At 37.3% G+C, this 17,500-nt stretch overlaps 2 protein-coding genes across 5 annotated transcripts in view; one reads left to right on the forward strand and one right to left on the reverse strand.

Moving 5' to 3' along the window:
- Positions 1–298: 298 nt before the first annotated feature.
- On the forward strand, positions 299–8,157 carry LOC125037317 (cap-specific mRNA (nucleoside-2'-O-)-methyltransferase 2-like). Of its 4 annotated transcripts, none has more exons than XM_047630395.1 (7): positions 299–427; positions 1,553–1,673; positions 1,826–2,326; positions 2,769–2,958; positions 4,024–4,185; positions 4,391–4,558; positions 5,963–8,157. In XM_047630395.1, exons 4-7 carry the CDS (start codon positions 2,839–2,841, stop codon positions 7,589–7,591), a joined length of 2,079 nt encoding a protein of 692 aa, XP_047486351.1. In that variant the 5' UTR covers positions 299–427; positions 1,553–1,673; positions 1,826–2,326; positions 2,769–2,838; the 3' UTR covers positions 7,592–8,157. The 4 variants fall into 4 exon arrangements, with proteins under 4 accessions (XP_047486351.1, XP_047486352.1, XP_047486354.1 ...); XM_047630396.1 differs by having other exon boundaries at positions 316–400; XM_047630398.1 differs by having other exon boundaries at positions 387–423.
- Positions 8,158–8,418: 261 nt separating this feature from the next.
- The window catches only part of LOC125037315 (DNA excision repair protein ERCC-6-like), a 10,378-nt gene continuing 1,296 nt past the window's right edge, over positions 8,419–17,500 (reverse strand). Inside the window, exons 2-14 of the mRNA XM_047630394.1 lie at positions 17,245–17,500; positions 16,825–16,954; positions 16,260–16,405; positions 15,635–15,978; positions 14,243–15,448; positions 13,898–14,073; positions 13,621–13,766; positions 13,167–13,283; positions 12,368–12,463; positions 11,836–11,937; positions 11,497–11,675; positions 10,995–11,216; positions 8,419–10,768 (exon numbers count right to left, since the gene is read on the reverse strand). The exon at positions 17,245–17,500 is cut by the window's right edge and continues 25 nt beyond it. Of these exons, the coding sequence (XP_047486350.1) occupies positions 8,800–10,768; positions 10,995–11,216; positions 11,497–11,675; positions 11,836–11,937; positions 12,368–12,463; positions 13,167–13,283; positions 13,621–13,766; positions 13,898–14,073; positions 14,243–15,448; positions 15,635–15,978; positions 16,260–16,405; positions 16,825–16,954; positions 17,245–17,500 (5,089 nt within the window). The 3' untranslated portion in view covers positions 8,419–8,799. The remainder of the gene's footprint in view (positions 10,769–10,994; positions 11,217–11,496; positions 11,676–11,835; positions 11,938–12,367; positions 12,464–13,166; positions 13,284–13,620; positions 13,767–13,897; positions 14,074–14,242; positions 15,449–15,634; positions 15,979–16,259; positions 16,406–16,824; positions 16,955–17,244) is intronic.

Below are 17,500 nucleotides of genomic sequence, written 5' to 3' on the forward strand. Positions count from 1 at the left end.
TGTGTTCTGAACAGAAATATATATGTGTGTGTGTGTGTGTGTGTGTGTGTGTGTAAATTTATGCATGTAAATATGTATGTTGTACAGAAAGGTATGTGTGTGTATATATATATATATATATATATATATATATATATATATGTGTGTGTGTGTGTGTGTGTGTGTGTGTGTGTATACATTATATATATAAATATATATATGTATATAAAAACACACACACACACAAACAATGAAATACACTAACGAATCCAAGCCGGCCCGAGGCGACCTCCCGCAATGCCGAAGTGCCCCCTCGGCGCCGTCACAGAAAACGGCGACAACAACAACTCGGCGTCGGAAGCACGTGCACTAATCTGTGGCACCTTTTGTTCTGCAATTATTATCTCCTCACGCCCCTTTGGTACATGATATGGGCGTTATCTAGTTAGTTAGTACTCCTTTAGTTAGTTCATTGGTTGTGTTGAGGGTTAGACTGTTGTCAGACAAAGATTTGGAGTTTTTATTAGTGAAGTCAGGCATTTAAATGTTTGTTGACGTGTGTTAAATCACAATTAAATTGTCATAATGTAAGTTTTTTTCATGTTTTTTCGTCACATATGTTCTTGGGTGTTTTCTAGAATGGCCCAGTGCAATTTTCGCTTAATTTTTGTTGTCAGTGAAAATTTGTAATTAAATAAATTGAATCTGACAGAGAAGTGTTAGCCGGCAGCCGGTCATGTTCTTCAAGGCGATTTTTTCATATTAGTTTTCATTTGAACACCTTTATGAAAAATGTCTCTTGGCTAATCATATGGTAATGCATTTCTCCTTCTAGGATTTTGACATAGTGATTGGAAATTTCTGGATGAGTTATTTAGTTTGGTATAGCTGTAACTTATAATTCAAAATTTGAGCAACTGTCAAATATTACAAAACATTGTATTGTGCATTAGGTATTGCTAAGGCCAGAAACTGCAAAAAGAATGTTATTTTTATGTCTTGCTTTTGGTTGCATTTCCTGACTCACGTATCTGGTAAGACAAGTGCGTATACATACTTTTTCAGTACGACCATGGGTTAAATGTACTGTTTTTTGCTAATATTAAGGAAACATGCACTGTGGCTTTGAAAATAGTTATATCAGCTAAGACAAAATATTTTGATCTTTGCAAAGCACTGAAAAGTTCAGAAGCGGCTTCAGGTAATAAGCTTGGATATCCTTTAAACATTTACATATATAGATACACTTTTTAACATGCATTCACTCAAGCACACATGCAGACTTATATTCACAGTCATAGTTTCAAACTCAGGCTCTTTGTTTTTTTCTCTCACTTTAGCTTTCACTCGCACACTCACAATTGCACCCATCAACTCTCTCTCTCTCTCTGTCTGTCTGTCTGTCTGTCTGTCTGTCTGTCTGTCTTCTGTCTGTCTGTCTCTGTCTCTCTGCCTCTCTGTTTCTGGCACTCTCTATCTCTCTCTTACACACACACATACACACACTCACTCACTTGTTCACTAACTCAAACCTTGAAAAAACACCTTTTATAGATACTGTAATATTTTTCAGGTCTTCCTCCGGCACAGAGGGCTGTCTGTGGAGCATGGCGGCACCTCCACAGTTACGTGATGTTAATGTCAAAGTGGAGACGCAAGAAAACAAGAAGCCTCACTGTTTGGTGGACATGACTGTGAGTTCTTATTTAATGATACTAAGAATGATAACAATACTGTTTTTAATGCAAACAATAATGAAAATGATGATTTTATATCTATTTGAATTACAGCTATTGTTGCTATCCATCATCATCATTGCATACTTTTATTGTGATTTCATCAATAGGTTGTGAACAATTTGGAAAAGGACCAGATAGAGAATATCAGTCTGGAATTGAGCCCAGAAGCCATCACAGCAGCTGTAGAATCCCTGAGCAAAGTGCGAGCGCAGCTGGACTCCATCGCCAAGAAGACAAAAGCTTAAGGTTATGTGCTCCTGGAATATGAAGAGGGAGGAAGAAGAAAGCAAAAGGGTTGTAATATGAAAAAAAAAGAAATATCAATTTAGAAATTCTCTTGTAAAAACCTAGTTGATTCAGTTGATGTGACAGACAGCAGTGAAGCTGTGTAAGGACTCATGAGCTTAGACAAAGGAAAAAAGCAATCCCTATAAGAATTTGATTTAGGAAGAAAATCACAATGGAACATTTCCCAGAAGGTGCAGGTGGGGGAGATGGATTCTCCTTCCGACCCCAGAGAGACAAGAGCAGCACGAAGCCCCTCAGCTGTCGCCTCCTCGAGTGACAAGGGAGCCTGTGAGGCAAAGGCCCAAGAAGACCTTTGGGAGGTGTGTGACCTGGTTTTCTGTGGCTTTATTCTCTTTGGCTTTGGCTGTGTTTTTATCACTTGTGTGTTTTTGGCCCTTTTACACTATTATTTTATCCCTGTGTCATTGTCTTTCTATCTTTTGTACATATATGTTTTTCCTTTATCAGTATTTTTATTATTATTTGGCATAATTTGGAACTTTGAGTTAAGAACAATTTTATTCCACTTATTCTTTATTTCCATCAACACCTGGCAAAATTTACCAGTCATGTATAGCAAATCCAGCTATATGATTTTATTCCTCCTCATTTTATTATTAATACATAACATATTTTGGAACTTAATAATATAGGAACACTTTTATGCCATTGCTTTTTTCTCTGTGTCAACACCTGGCATATTTTACCAGTCACATATAGCAAACCTAAGAGACACACTTCTTATCTGCCATCAAATTCCAGTCATGGACGCCAAGACTCCCAGTTTGTGAGCTTCCCATTGCTGGAGTACACCGATCACATCCAAGCCCAGATGGACATAGAAGAACACTTCAATAAACAGTTTTCCTTTAAGCAGCGCACTAACCAGGATGGATCGGTTAACTGGGTGCTCCCTCCTGCTCATAGGATGTATACTTCTCCTGTATGGAAGGTGGGTAAGGGTTAGGCAGTTTTGCATAAATTTGGATAAATTTATTATTTGCTACCGATAATATTTTCTTTTTGCTTTTTTCATGTTGGTCTTCTTTTGGAAGAGAATATTTATATGGCCTAAGGGATGAAATGTTTGTTGTTTAGAGGAATTTTTCATTGTGTTTTTGAAAGTTAGAATAAAATCTCGTGGCAGTTAGTCGTCTTCTAAGATACACAATAACAGCCACAAGAATTAAGGGGACATATGTTGATAAGCCTAAATTTTCCTAGTTGTTTGCCTCTGAAAGATAACATATTGGAATTGTGTCTTTTTTTTTCTCTTTCTTTCATTCCTTATTTTCCAGTTGTAGACCTTGGAATGCCCCTTCTTTTGAGCTATATATATATTTTTATGTCATCTATCTAGAAGCTGGAAATTTGGATAAAAACTCTGTAGGGTGTAAGGGGGCTGAATAACTTATATACCATTCTCCAAAAAGATATGAAAATAATGTGTTGAAAACTACCAATCTGTAACATCAGACCTTTGTTGAAGTTTGGTTATTTTCTGGCTAATTTTACTCTCATCTTTCAGTCTCTGATGCTGATGTTATATGTGGAAAGAAAGCTCTAAGTGTGTACTAAGCAAAGAAACTTGTTAAAATCTGATAAGTAGTTTGGTTTGTTTATATATATATATATATATATATATATATATATATATATATATATATAAATGCAGAAAGGACCATTCTAGATACTCATTCTTATCAATTTTTTAATGTACTCTTTACTTTGGAAACTTCATAATCGGAAGTCACATACCATATTTCAAGTGTGCACAAGCTGTAGCAATTGAATTCTTTCTTTCTTTCTTTTTTTTCATTATTATCATTATCATCTTCATGTTTTTCTCTAATCCATTGATATCCAGTATACAGAAGTAGGTTGGCCATATTCTGTAGGATCTACTAGAACAAACATATATCTGACAAACAAACTCCCCTTACCTCAGTTGCAACCATGAGGGCCATCCAGACGTCCCCTTAACCCATATTAACGAACACCAATGCCCTTTTCTCAGGATGACACCTTACAAGCCATGAAGATGTCACTGAATCATGTAAAAAAACAGCTGGGTGAGAAGGACATTGCAGTTTGGCATAATCACACGTGCAACACCAACCCCTCTCAGAAAATTTCTTATGCGGTTAAGCGGAGAGCACAGCCAGAGATGGTGACACAGGTGAGAACGTGTAAAAGGATGTGTTGTCCTAGATTTATTTGCTGTTTCAGAAAATAATGATAAAACTTATAAATAAAGTCCAATCTTGAAATACCTATTGCTTAGTTTTCTCAAACTTGTCATTTTTTACTAAACACTTTATGTTATGATGATCATAGCAGAATGTATTTAAAAATTAATATACTTATGATCTACATTCTTCCAGGCATGGCTAAAATTTTATGAGATAGTGAATGCATACCCCATTGTGCCTATGGATGTAGAAGGGGAAGAGGGCACTGTGCCATTTAACTCCGTGCACTTGTGCGAGGCTCCAGGGGCCTTCATCTTGGCTCTCAACCATTACTTGGCTCTCAATAGGTGGAGTTTGAAGGTATGATTTTTTTTAGTTTATTTGTTTGTTTTTTAAGTTGCTTATTGAGAGTTATTTTCTCTATTATATTGTCTCACTTAAATTTCTTTAGTTTATTGTATGTTTTGATGTATTGCATCTTGTTTATATATAGATTTGATTTTTTATTTCTGGTTTTTGGCTCCTCATAAAACTGCAGTCTGACAAAATTAGTTTTTATATTTTTTAATGCATAGATGATCAAAAGAATGTGGTTATAGCAAACAACAATTATAGAAACAAAGAAACCTGTCTCATTTTATTTTTTTGCTTGAAGGAGTGTTAATAAATGAAAGTAGTATTTTGAAAACAATAACAAATGCACAGCTAGACCAAATGGTTGTATTCAAAGGCTCAGTGGCATCAAGGAACAATATTTGGGAAAAATAACCCTTAAGGTACTACGAGATGCTTTTTATTATTAATATGGACAAGGAATGGAAAATAACTACTAGAACAAAATAAGCTGTTTGGATTAAGGAGATTAAATATAATAATCTATGCAGTGAAAATCCTCAGTTTGAAGAAATAAATAGTATCTACAAATGCATGGGAAATAAATTGCAGATTAAGCAACTGCAAAGGCTGAAATAAAAAACTTATTGTGGATATTGATATGATAACACTGGGCTATTCCTTGTTCACAGTGATTTAGCTTATGGATTTTGTTTTCATATAGATGGCTCTTTAAAAGTTTAATCACCAAGATTTAATTTTCCTAGTTGATCTCGCCTGCCTATCCTTTCCATGGTTCTCTGGAAGACTTTTTTTTTTTATTATTACAGTTGGTATTGTTGATAGAATTATAATGGTCAGAATGTGAATAATGATAATGATGATAGTAATAATAATAAGCATAATGATATTAGTAGAATTAGAAAAAAAATAATATCCTAAAAATGTCAAAGATTTGGGAATTTAGGAAGTAAAAGGAATAATTCACTTACACATTTTCTTCTCTTTTCTGTTTTTGTTTTCTGTTTTTATGGTATTGCATTTGGTATGGAAAAAAGTGTATTGTCATTCAGATAAACCAATTAGCCAGTTACAGAAGTTGCCATATCCAATCTAGAAAACTATAATCATTCAGTTACAACAAAACAACCATTCTGTCTCACCAAATTTAGATTGTAGGCATATTGTGTATTCATTATTTTCACATTATTATTTCTCATAATAAAAATGAAAGTGATAATGCAGCATGATAACATGAAATTTGTAGTCATTATCCAACTATAACTGCACCTCTTTTGAACTTTTGTATTTAGTCATTTGTTCTAATATTGTTTGATGTATTCATGGTTAAGCTCAGAGACACTGGTATATGATTGTATATATAGAGTTTTTTCCCTTGTTTCATCTTCACATAAACACTTCATTTCACAGTGGCAGTGGCTGGGCAACTCTCTCAACCCATACTATGAGGGGATATCTTCAGACCAGTGCATAAGTGAGGACCGCTTTATCTTTCTCACCCTCAAGAACTGGGCCTTTGGGAAGGACAACACAGGTGACCTCATGGCTCGGAGTAACCTAGACGATATCCTGGAGCGCAGCAAAGCCTTGGGGTCTATTCACCTGGTGACAGCAGATGGCAGTGTTGACTGCCAGGCCAACCCTGGAGAGCAGGAGGAGACCACACATGTCCTGCATTTGTGTGAGGTCATAACTGGCCTTTGTCTCTTGGAGCCTGGGGGGACACTAGTCATCAAGAAGTTCACCTTCTTTGAGAGTGAATCAGTGTGCCTGATGTACCTACTGTGCTGTTTGTTCCAGGAGATACATTTGTACAAACCTGGGACTAGCAAACAGGGTAACTCTGAGGTGTATGTTGTGGCTCTGGACTATATTGGAAGGGATGCATGCAAGGAACAGCTGGACAAACTCATTGAGGTTTATGGTACCAGAGTCATGCTCCATACACTATATGCACAGGAGGACATTCCTGAGGCATTCATGAAGCAGATTTACATATGTTCAGAATTCTTCAAACGGCAACAGGAAAACAGCATAACCAGAAATCTCAGCCTGTTTCCTAATATGCATGAGAAAGAGAAGCAATATAACGAACTGCTGAAAGTCAAGGGGCAGAAGCTGTTCTTTGATCGTAACTACTGCACAACTATACCAAAGTGGATGACAATTACTGAGGGGAATGTCAACAGATCCAGACATATTATGGAAAATGACTGGAGCAAAATTGACAACGCCTCATTAGTTAGAAACAATACTCTAAAGGAAAAATTCAAAATTGTAGTTAAATTCTTGGAAGAGTATATAAAGGATCACTCTTCACAAGGGGCAGACAATGTGACAAATTTAGCTGAAACAAAATGGTCATATTACTTTAACTCACCCCTGCTAGAGGAAATTGAATATAAAGTTATAAAGGGCAAACCTTTCCACACAGTCAATTCAACTAAATTCTGTCCTCTTAGAGTGTTCAAGATATACAGGGAACTCTATGAAATGTGGCTAAACACAAACTCTTCCAAAAAAAATCTTGGGATTAATGACAGCCTTGTAGCCAAGGTACTTGAAAAGCATGACAAGGCACACATCATTAGAGAAGAGACAGCATTGGGTCCTCATTCAAGTTGTAGAGCATTAGAGCAAATTGTAATTCTTTTAGAGACTGGTGGTATTGCTGTGGGTGGGTCTGTTATTCTTGTGGATGTACCACTGTTATCCAGATTACAATGTGGACTCCTAATGGTTGTAGAGTGTGCCTTCTCCAAAGTTCTCTTGTACACGCCAGAGGAGATAGGTTCACAGGCTCCTGTAATTGTCTTACAAGGGCTGAAGTCCATGGACACGTCAGAAGCTGTCATCCGTTCTTTATACCACACAGGCTGGAGTCCAGATGGAGGTTCAGGAGGTACTGGAGGTGCCTTGCAGATTGTGGCTTATCCCAGCCTTCTACAAGAGGATCAGTACAATGTCTTTTATCATTACAACATGTATTACTACATTCACTGTGCTCAGCTGTTGTGTCAGAATATTGATGTTGATTGAATAGATTCCAAACTATATTGAAGAAAAGTGTGTATTTAAACAAAAAAAATATCAACTAATCAATTTATGTGATCTCTATCATATAACAGGGTATTTACCTCAACAACCAAGAAAGTTATAGTGTGTATTCATTGACCTATTTTTTTCTTTTTCCCTTTATCATAATTATAATGATTTTTATGTTTTAAGCTGTATCTCTGGAGTTATTTTTCTCATGTTGATGTGAAAATTTTAGCTGATGGTTGAAAAGAAATTTATTTTGAGATATTTGGGTTACATAGCTCCCTTGATTTTTACATTTCTTATGGTTGTTAATTATATTATGCTTGTTTGCATTGAAAAAAAGTTACTTATTTTTAAATATTTGGTCAATACCGTTTTTAATTTTTCAACATATTTTGCCAGGTGAACAGAATTGAATTTCTTAGGCTCTATATGTTTGTGTATTTGGTTAAAATGTATTTTTTTTTTTCTTTTTTATGCATATGAATTTAAAAGTGTTATAAAACTTTCTACCTGTGCAAAGATATTTTCTTAAATCTGCTAATAATAAAAAAAAAGTTGAACTAATCTGGTGTATATTTCCTTTTTTTGCTTAATTTCCACATCATGTCTATTTGACATGTATATTGTAGACTTTTTCAAGTTCAATTCTACTAAGTTCTATAATCTGAATCAGATTCTACACTGTATACCAAGGCTACTATTCTTGTTTTCCATTGTAACAAAGTGTAATATTTTTGCATCATGAATTTTAAGTGAATTTATTTTATGGTTGAGCTAGTAAGATGTACTTATCCATATACTGGCCTATGAAACAAAATGAATGAAGAAATATTTCATTTTATTTATTTATATAATTATAAATGAGATCACCATCTCTGTACAATATATACATATTTACAAAAGTAAAAAAGTATAACTAATACTGCTGTGTACCTCCAATATAGTAACCTTCTGGAAAGTACTTTAGTTTACTTAAAGACCAAATTACATATATAAATAAAAAGCTTCCTTTAAAAAAATAATCTAGGGCTTCAGTCTGACAAATAAATACAAAAACAAAAGCAGACATGACACACATCCATATTTTAAAGCTCCAAAGAAAAAAGATTCAGCTACCATAAACCTCCTGACAATTTTTTAACAATAATTTTATTCCTGACCCCCCCCCCCCCAAAAAAAAAAAGAGAGAGGGCCCTTGTGAATTATCTGAACTCTCCCTTCAGTATCCACAACCCTTCGCCGCCTGCCTCCCTCTGGAAATCACAAATCTCTGTCAATAGAGCCTTGAAAAATGGTGTTTGTTCAGCAGGCAACCTCTCTTGGAATCTATCTAAGATCTCCTGTGTAGAGGCTTTCCCATCAACTCTAGCTTGGAATGCAATAAAATTGCGAATGTCAGCGAGCAGGTCAATGTTTTCCTTGACCTCTGGGTCAGTGACCTCTTCTTCCATGGGTGCAGTAGAGGGGTAATCAGGGTCATAGCCATCACTGTCTTCTCCTTCTGACTCCATAGCCATGCCCCTGTTCCTCTGCCGCATCCTTTGGAGAAGCTGCGATGAGGAGAGTGAGCTGCTCTTCCCTTGGCCAAAGCCCTTGCCTTTCTTGGAGGGCGAGATGGAAATGGGTATGGCAGGAGTCCCGGTTTTTGCATCTGCTTCATCTTCCTCATCCTCTTCATCCATGCCTCCATCAAACACATGTGGTTTCTTCTCCTTCTTCTTTTCCTCTTTAGGTGGCTTAGCCTCATTATCAGTAGAAGAGAAGATGTTGCTCTTCTTAGTGCCAAATCTTGGCTTGCTCTTTGACTGCTGTTCAGAAGGCCCTGCTGGCAGCTGTGGCCTGAAGCACCTGGCACGAGATGCCCTCACGGCCTTGAGTGCCTCCTTGGCCACACGCTCAGCCTCACTCTCGACTAAGAGGTAGTCAGGGTCGCCATTGCTCATGATGGCATCATGACTGAGAGCTGTGTGCACCCCAGATTTCTTGAACAGTTTCTCTAGTACATACTGGTCCTGTGACTTGGCACTTTCCCTTTCTGCCTGCTCTTCCTCCTCTGTCTTCTGATAAGCCCTCTTCTTCACCAAGAAGTCAATCCTCTCCCCCTCAAACTTCTTCCCCTTTTTCTTTGATTTGTCTCTGCTTTTGTGCTTGTCCTTCTTTTCTTTCTTGTGTTTTTTCCTGTGTCTTTCATGATCCTTAGAATCATGTTTTCTGTCTGCATCTGTCGAATCTGTCGAATGGCTATCTCGCTTGCGATCCTTCCTCTTTTTGGCAAAATTATCACCATTACATGAGCTCCCTAAGGAACCTTCTCTGCTTTCTGAAGAGATACCATCATCAGAGTCTCTCTTCCTAATATCCTTTGGATCAATTTCCTTTTTAATATTGTCACTATGAGGATCTTCTTCCTTTATGCTGCTGTCTTCCTTTTCTCCAGTTACACTTTCAACTTCCTCTTTTGGTTCGACTTCTTCATTGAGGGCTTCTGGTTCTTGTTTTACTGTTGTTGCTTCAGTAGTTATTACTTGTGAATCTCTGTCAGACTCTTTTTCTGAGCAATTTTGGCTTTCACTTACATTCTCTGAACCACTAACAATCCCTTGAGTATTTTCTATATTTTCTATTATTTCTTTCTTTTCCTCTTTTATGCTAGTTTTCTGTCCAATCTTCTTGCTTAAAAGCTTGGCTAATTCTCTCATTCTTTCTACCTTATCATCAACTGGTTTAGCCTTCTCCTTTGTGGGTATTTTGTGATTACTCTTGTTGTTCTCCTCCACTCTCTTCTGGTCCTTTGGTTTCTCCTGACTCTTCTTTCTTGAGTGTGATGGTTTGCTCTCTCTTTTTGATGGAGTTGGGGGAAGAGGAGGAGGAGGCAGCAGCTTGTTTCCTCTCCTTTCTCCTTTTTTACTAGTCTCTTCGTCATCCTCATCTGATTTATCCCCATCATTTTTATCTTGTGTATTTACCTTAATCTCTGACCCTGTGCCAGCAAATATTGCTGACGACTCAGTCTTCTCCTTGATGCCTTCATTGAGTGAGAAGAGCTCATAGAGGTCATTGGTTTTGAAGAAGCGCTGCTGTTTAGGGTCCTTGAGCACACGGTTTGTCAGGAACTGCTTGAAAATCTGACGGTGGTAAATCTTCTCCTCAATGGTGCCAGCTGTTAAAAGCCTGCAAGAGAGGACAAACACTTCAGTGAAGAAATAAGAAAATCCAATTATGTTTCTTTTTACCTTTATCAATCTTCTAACTAATTTTGAACCCAATGGCACCAGGTACAAGCACTGTCCATTGTAGTCTTGTTTTGTAAATTTGTTTTACACATAGATGGCTTCACAAGTGTTTCAGCACAATATAGCATATATATATGTGTTCCACAAACTTTATTAAAATGTACCTATAAATTGTAACATGTCGAGTTTGCCCAATTCTCCAGGATCGTTCTCGTGCCTGGGTATCTGTTGAAGGGTTCCAATCTGGGTCAAAAATGATGACCCTGTCAGCTCCTGTCAAGTTGACCCCAAGGCCACCAACCCTCGTTGTGAGCAGGAACACAAAATATGAAGGATCGTTGTTATATTTGTCAATCATTACCTGACGTGATGCCACTGCTGTTGTCCTGAAAGTAAGTGTTTGTGATCTTATTTGTTCATGATACAAACTGTATATTTAATAGTAAAAATGGACAGTAGGATTAAAAGAAAAAATATTATATGACAAAATATTTGGCATTTTTTACCCAAAATATACAAAATATTCCTTGCTGAAATTAAATGAAGAATACAAAAAAATTTACAAGTTGTAAGAAAATGCATTCAAACCTTGTAATAATCCTGACAATCACCAAAATCTTACTAAATGTCACATTCAACGAATACCTTTGAAAGCATGATTCTTACCCATCCATCTTGAGATACGTATGATGTTCATCCATAAGGAACTTCTCTAGGATGCACATCATCTGCCTTGACTGAGTGAAGAGGAGGACGCGGTGTCCTTGTTTGGCCCAGAGCCTCAGAATGGATTGCAAGACATGCATTTTTCCAGAACGGCCCCACCAGCCATACTGGAGCTCAGGCTGTGTTAGGAGAGGAAAAAGAATATTGGAACACTTGCTCATACAAAACTATACATCTTTACAACATGAGTTATATCAATTGCTTAAACTTGACATAGAGAAAGAAAAGTATACAACAGAGAACATAAAAGGAAAAAAAGGAAATGGAAGCTGGCATTACCTGTAGCCCAGAGACACACTGATCGTCATAATTACGAGGTCCTCCCGTTTGCAGATCTGGGTGGTTGCATATCTTTCGCAGAGCTATCAAACCAACAAATACCTGTAATTGCACATAGGAAAACACTGAAATTAATCTGTTAAAAGGAAGTCTAGGGGATATTTACAATACTTCTTGAATTTGAAGTTATGCTTCAATGGTACTCCATACTCTTTGCTCAGTATAGGATAACTTTATTGCATAATGTAAATAGATAAAAATGCCCAGCAAATTAAAATTCAATTATACTATGAATATTAAGTAATATAGAAATGTAAGCTAAATATTTCTTAATATTGTAATTCAGAAAAAAAAACATATTTCTTTATAATATCTTGACAGATTACTTAATTAACAAAATCAAATTAAATAGGAAATATGTACTCTCAACAGCAATACTTTAATATTCCAACAAATACTACCATATTCATGAATTATAAGACTGTCCGTAAAAATGGGAAATACTGACAGCAAGACTATAACTATTACCTACCTTCATTCTTCCTCCTAAGATGCACTTTACTTGGTCCCCATCAATGTACGAGCGATAGACTTGTCTTTGGGCCTCGGTAAGATCACAGAAGAGTACCTTTTAAAAAATTAAGGATTAGTTTACATGTAGCTGTATTTTTCTCAAATCATACTTGACATGACTCCTAAATTACCAATCCAAAATTTTAAAATATGGCATTACTATACAGTGCTATCCTTCTGGAACAGTGCAGTGTTGTTTTGTTGCTGCCTTGATTGAGAAATAGCTTCTTGCTGAGTAAGGGTGGGTAAAAAGTACACTTGGGTCAGACTGACAAGGGAATCTTTAAAATTCATACTTACCATATAACCTAAACCACCAAAATATCATAAATATGGTATTCATACTAGGTACTTTTCTTTTGAAATTCTGTGGCACATACTTGATTTCAAGAAGCAGTAGCTTGATTTAATTACAAATTACAAAGACGCTAGACAAAATAATCACTACATTTTCAACCAACTTCTCCTTGTCAGAGCTTCTGCACTACGTATGCAAATCTTATAAACATAGTAATGGGTGAGAAACAGTAGCTTGTTGAGTAAAGAAAGATAAAAACTATGCTCTCACCTTATCGATGAAACCTGGCAGATTGGCCACTATCAATGACTGATATCACAAATTAAAAGCTCATGTTTTGCAAATGCAACTCTAGCCATGGAACCTCTGATCATCTAAGAAAATGATACCAGCTGCATCACACTTGACTTAAATAACAATCATGCATATTTCAAACTCCAAATGACTTTTAAAGAATTACCTGCTCATTTTTATCCGGCAACTTTAGGTGGTTCCTCACATCACATTTCATGCGACGAAGTAGGTATGGATTAATTGTGTCTCGCAACATAGAGGCACACTTGAAGGCTGTCTGAACCTGTGTATCATAATCAGTCAATACCACAGTAAATAACAATATTACTAAGTAACTTAGCTAATAGTGACGAACAAGTATGACAAACTACTGCCAGTGAAACAATGAAGGGAAGTACAGGAAAACACACGAATATGCCAAAGGCCTTTTCGCATTTACTGCTTCATCAGGGTATAAATGAGTCTTATATGCCCTGATGAAGCAGTAAATGCGAAAAGGCCTTCGGCATATTCGTGTGTTTTCCTGTGCTTCCCTTCATTGTTCCACTTGCAATTTGTTCAACATGAATTCCACAATGACAATCTATACACATATATTTGGTACCCTGCATATTATGTACCTCTAGTTTTGATGCATTTGCATATCCTCCTTGTGTTATAGGAACAGCAAACTGCTGCAGGAAGACTGGTAGTGTTCCAAGCTTTCCAGGGAATATGAAGTCAAATAGTGACCAAAGTTCCTTCAAGCTGTTTTGAATGGGAGAACCTGTAAATTCAAAAACAAAATGATAATTAAACAATTATCAAATACTGTTGCATATATACTCATTCTTTCCACTGACCCGAAGTAATTAGATTGAGTAGCTTCTCTATATGCTTAAGCAGATTCACACAAACCTGAGAGAATCAGCCTGTGGGGTGTACGAAAACGCTTCATGGCCACTGTGATCTGGGCTTCTGGGTTACGAATCTTGTGTCCCTCATCCAGAATGATATAATGCCAGTTATATTGTAATAATATTTCCAGCTGCGCCAAGATGCCTGTGTAAGAGGTCACTAGAATGCCATCATGTCTGTAAGGTTGGATATTTAGTGAATTAACATATTATGTAAGATCACTTCTGAGAAAAAAAATCCTTTGAATTCTGCAAACAACAAAACATAATTAATAATTCTAAAGATTATGGATCTGATAGAAAATTACCTTATTACCAAAAAATACAAGGATGTGCTTCAACTTACTGATTAATATTGTGTATGAGAGCTCCTCGCGTGCCTGTAAAGCAACCAGACTCGTGCAGCACAGCCACTCTGAAAGGTGGCCACCACTTGTGGAATTCTTTTACCCACTGATGAAGCACAGTTGCTGGGCACACAATCAGGACAGGACCAAGACCCTTCCATGATTGGCGACGGCAAGAAAGGCGAGAGTATGAAAGTCCTACCAAGAAGGATATGATCTGGATGGTCTTCCCGAGGCCCATTTCATCACCCAATATTCCTCCACAGCCCTGGTTGTGGAGCTCCCACAGCCACTTAACACATGTTCGCTGGTACTTGAAGAGCTTGTTCCACACCCCTAGGGGAATCCTGTAGCCTCCATCAAACTCCTCATAGCCCTCCTCTTCTTCCTCCTCTGAGTCCAGGTCTCCCCCTTGCAGGATTTTGGCCTGCTTCCTCCTCAGCCTTTCTTCTTTCCAGTCCTCTATCCTCTGGATATAATCTTCAATATTCCCATCATCTCTCTCCTTAGCAGACTTTCTCCCCTGTCGCCTTGGGGCATCATCAAATTCGTTGTCATCAGACCACTCATCATCCTTTCTTTTTCTTTGTTTCTTTTCCTTCTTGTCTATCCGAATGCTTTTTCTCTCGCTAGACTCAGGTATCTCATCGTCACCACAGGAATCAACATACTCATCACTATGTGCTTCCCCATCTGAATCAGATGGCCTATATTCACTCCCACTGCCATCCCCATGATATGGGTCATCTGATTCCCCCCCATTGAATGCTACTTTCTCAGACAATATGTTTTGTGGTGTCTCTTTGAGCAAGTCAACCTCCCTATCACTGGTCACACTCCCCAGGTTCTTCTCATTTCTCTTCTTCTTAGGGTGCAGGACCTTCATCTTGAGTGGGTCCTTTTTTGATGACTTCTCTTTCTTTTTTATGCTTGCTTCAAACTTCTCTTGGGCTTGCTTCTTCATTGCTGATAGTGATGTGCTGCTGTCATTTTCCTCACTTTCCTCCTCACTATCTCTGTAGTATTCGCCAATGAATTCCTTAGGCTTTTTTTTCCTCTTCTTTGCAAAGCCATAGTTTGGGTCACCTTTATTTTTCTTCCGTTTTGTGCCTTTGCTCGTTTCACTGTGCTGTTTCTGTCTGTCAATCTGGTCTTTCAGGTATTTTTCAAAGTCACTCATGCCACCACTGGGCTTGCTTGAAGATCTGAAAAGGTCAAGTAGAATGATTCATAACATATAATAACAATAATAGTAAGATGAAGCTTCACTTCTGTTATGTGAAAGAAAGAAATGGAAATAGAGTAAGAAGAAGAGGATTATGTAAAAGATAAAGTTGAAAACAAGGAGAAAAAGGAAAAAGACATAATAATAAGAATAATTTTTTACTCACATTTTTGAAGGTCCTACATCTTTTGGCTTTGACTTCACAACTGTCCCAAAAGGTGTCATTTCCCCAGACTTGATCATATCTGCCTTTGATGGCCCTTTACTTGCAGCCTTCTTCTTAAGGGCCTCTGCAGCCATTCTCTTCTCCATAGGGGTATGGGCTGGCCGAAGCACTGACACAGTTTTTGAAGAGTTCTGGGACATAACTGTGCCAAAGGGGGTCATCTTGCCCTCTCGAATAAGCTTCTCTCTCTCCAGTTCTGATATTCTTGGCTCCTTCCGACTGCCATCATTTTCATTGTCTTCATCCTCAGGAATTTCACCATCTTCAAGGTCTAGGTCATCAAGCTGGTAATGGATGAGACACTTTTTCTATTAACTGTGATGAAGTGTAGGACTTGTAACTTGAAAGGTTCTCTTAGACTAGACACAATAAATCAATGTAACCCAATAATATTTTGTGTCTGATTGCTAAACATTGTAATCCTCCACACTTCTCTGACATTACTTTTTATAAGATACAAACCATATTTACCATATTCTTACTTTTGAAAATAAAGGAAAAACATTAAATCTTGTAAATCCCACCCCCGTCATGAAAAATAATCAACCATAACTCAAAACAATACCTCTTCCTCATTAGCCTCAGCAGATATGAGCTTCTGCTGCAGCGACTTCTCTCTAGCTCTCAAGGTCTTGAGTTGATTGGCCTTATTCGATATCTCCTTTTCCACACTTATGACCTGCCTGGGATCAACAACCCTCTGGCGCATTCCTGGGTGAGGGATTGAGAATATTTAGGAGATTCAGCAGATGATACTAATAATTTGAGGTTATGATTTATAAACTGTGATTAACAATGAAGATGAAATAGCAGTTAATTGTGAAAATTAGTGAACAAAAGGTAAGTTTGATATTAAAAACTGTGGTGATTAATTACTCTCAAACAATAAAGTAAACTGAATAATTACAGTTCAATTAATAAATCACCGAAGTTCACAAATGTATCAATATTTCTTTATAATTCTTTTGGTATCCATAATCATTTGGGACTGTTAAAACAACTTGCAGATATTAAGATTAATTTTCCTATTCCAACAACTGCTACTGGCACCAATTGAAAAACTCAATGTACATTTTTTTTTTCAAGCAAGTACAGTCCATAAAAACTTGTTTTTTAACTGTCCTTGCTACCTGACAGCCTCTCTCTTAAGCTGAGAAGTTTGTTCTCTGCCTGCTTTATGTCTGTCTTGACATCTTTTATTTCCTTTTTGAGGATCTGGAAACGCTGCTTCCTAGAATGTTTGGCCACAGCTTGGTCCACCTATTGGGTTTTTGTAATATTAGAAAACATATCAGGAGAAATTGGCCATGATGGGAGGCTTAAAATATGATCAAAAACAAAAAAGGAGGAGAAAAGACTTGGAGAGAGTGAGGGAAGAAATGAATGGATGGAAAGAATTTAGAGAAATTTTACACATATTTTCTACCACCTCAAATATATTCACATTGAATTCAATAAATATATAAATCTTTTACTCTTTTTCCTAATGACAGCACCAATTAAACAGCAAAAACAAAATCAACAAACCAAAGCAAATGACCCAAACTTACCGCCGCTTCCACATCCCTTTCAATTGAGAGCTGGTCAACCACAGAGATGCCCAAGGCTCTGAGCTCATCATCCTGGTCCTGCAAGTCTTGATCTGCTGCTCCATAGGCTCTTGATTCGCTGGTCCCTGCATCTCGATCTTTGGTGAGGAGACTGCTCAGGATACTCGAGGGATTGAACACCACTTCCTTCTCTTCTTCAGAATTGCTAGCTATTGAGTTCCTGGTTGACTCTGCCACCCCAGCCGGAACCAGTATG

Source organism: Penaeus chinensis, chromosome 23 (genome assembly GCF_019202785.1).
Source record: "Penaeus chinensis breed Huanghai No. 1 chromosome 23, ASM1920278v2, whole genome shotgun sequence".
NCBI classification, from domain to species: Eukaryota; Metazoa; Arthropoda; class Malacostraca; order Decapoda; family Penaeidae; genus Penaeus; species Penaeus chinensis.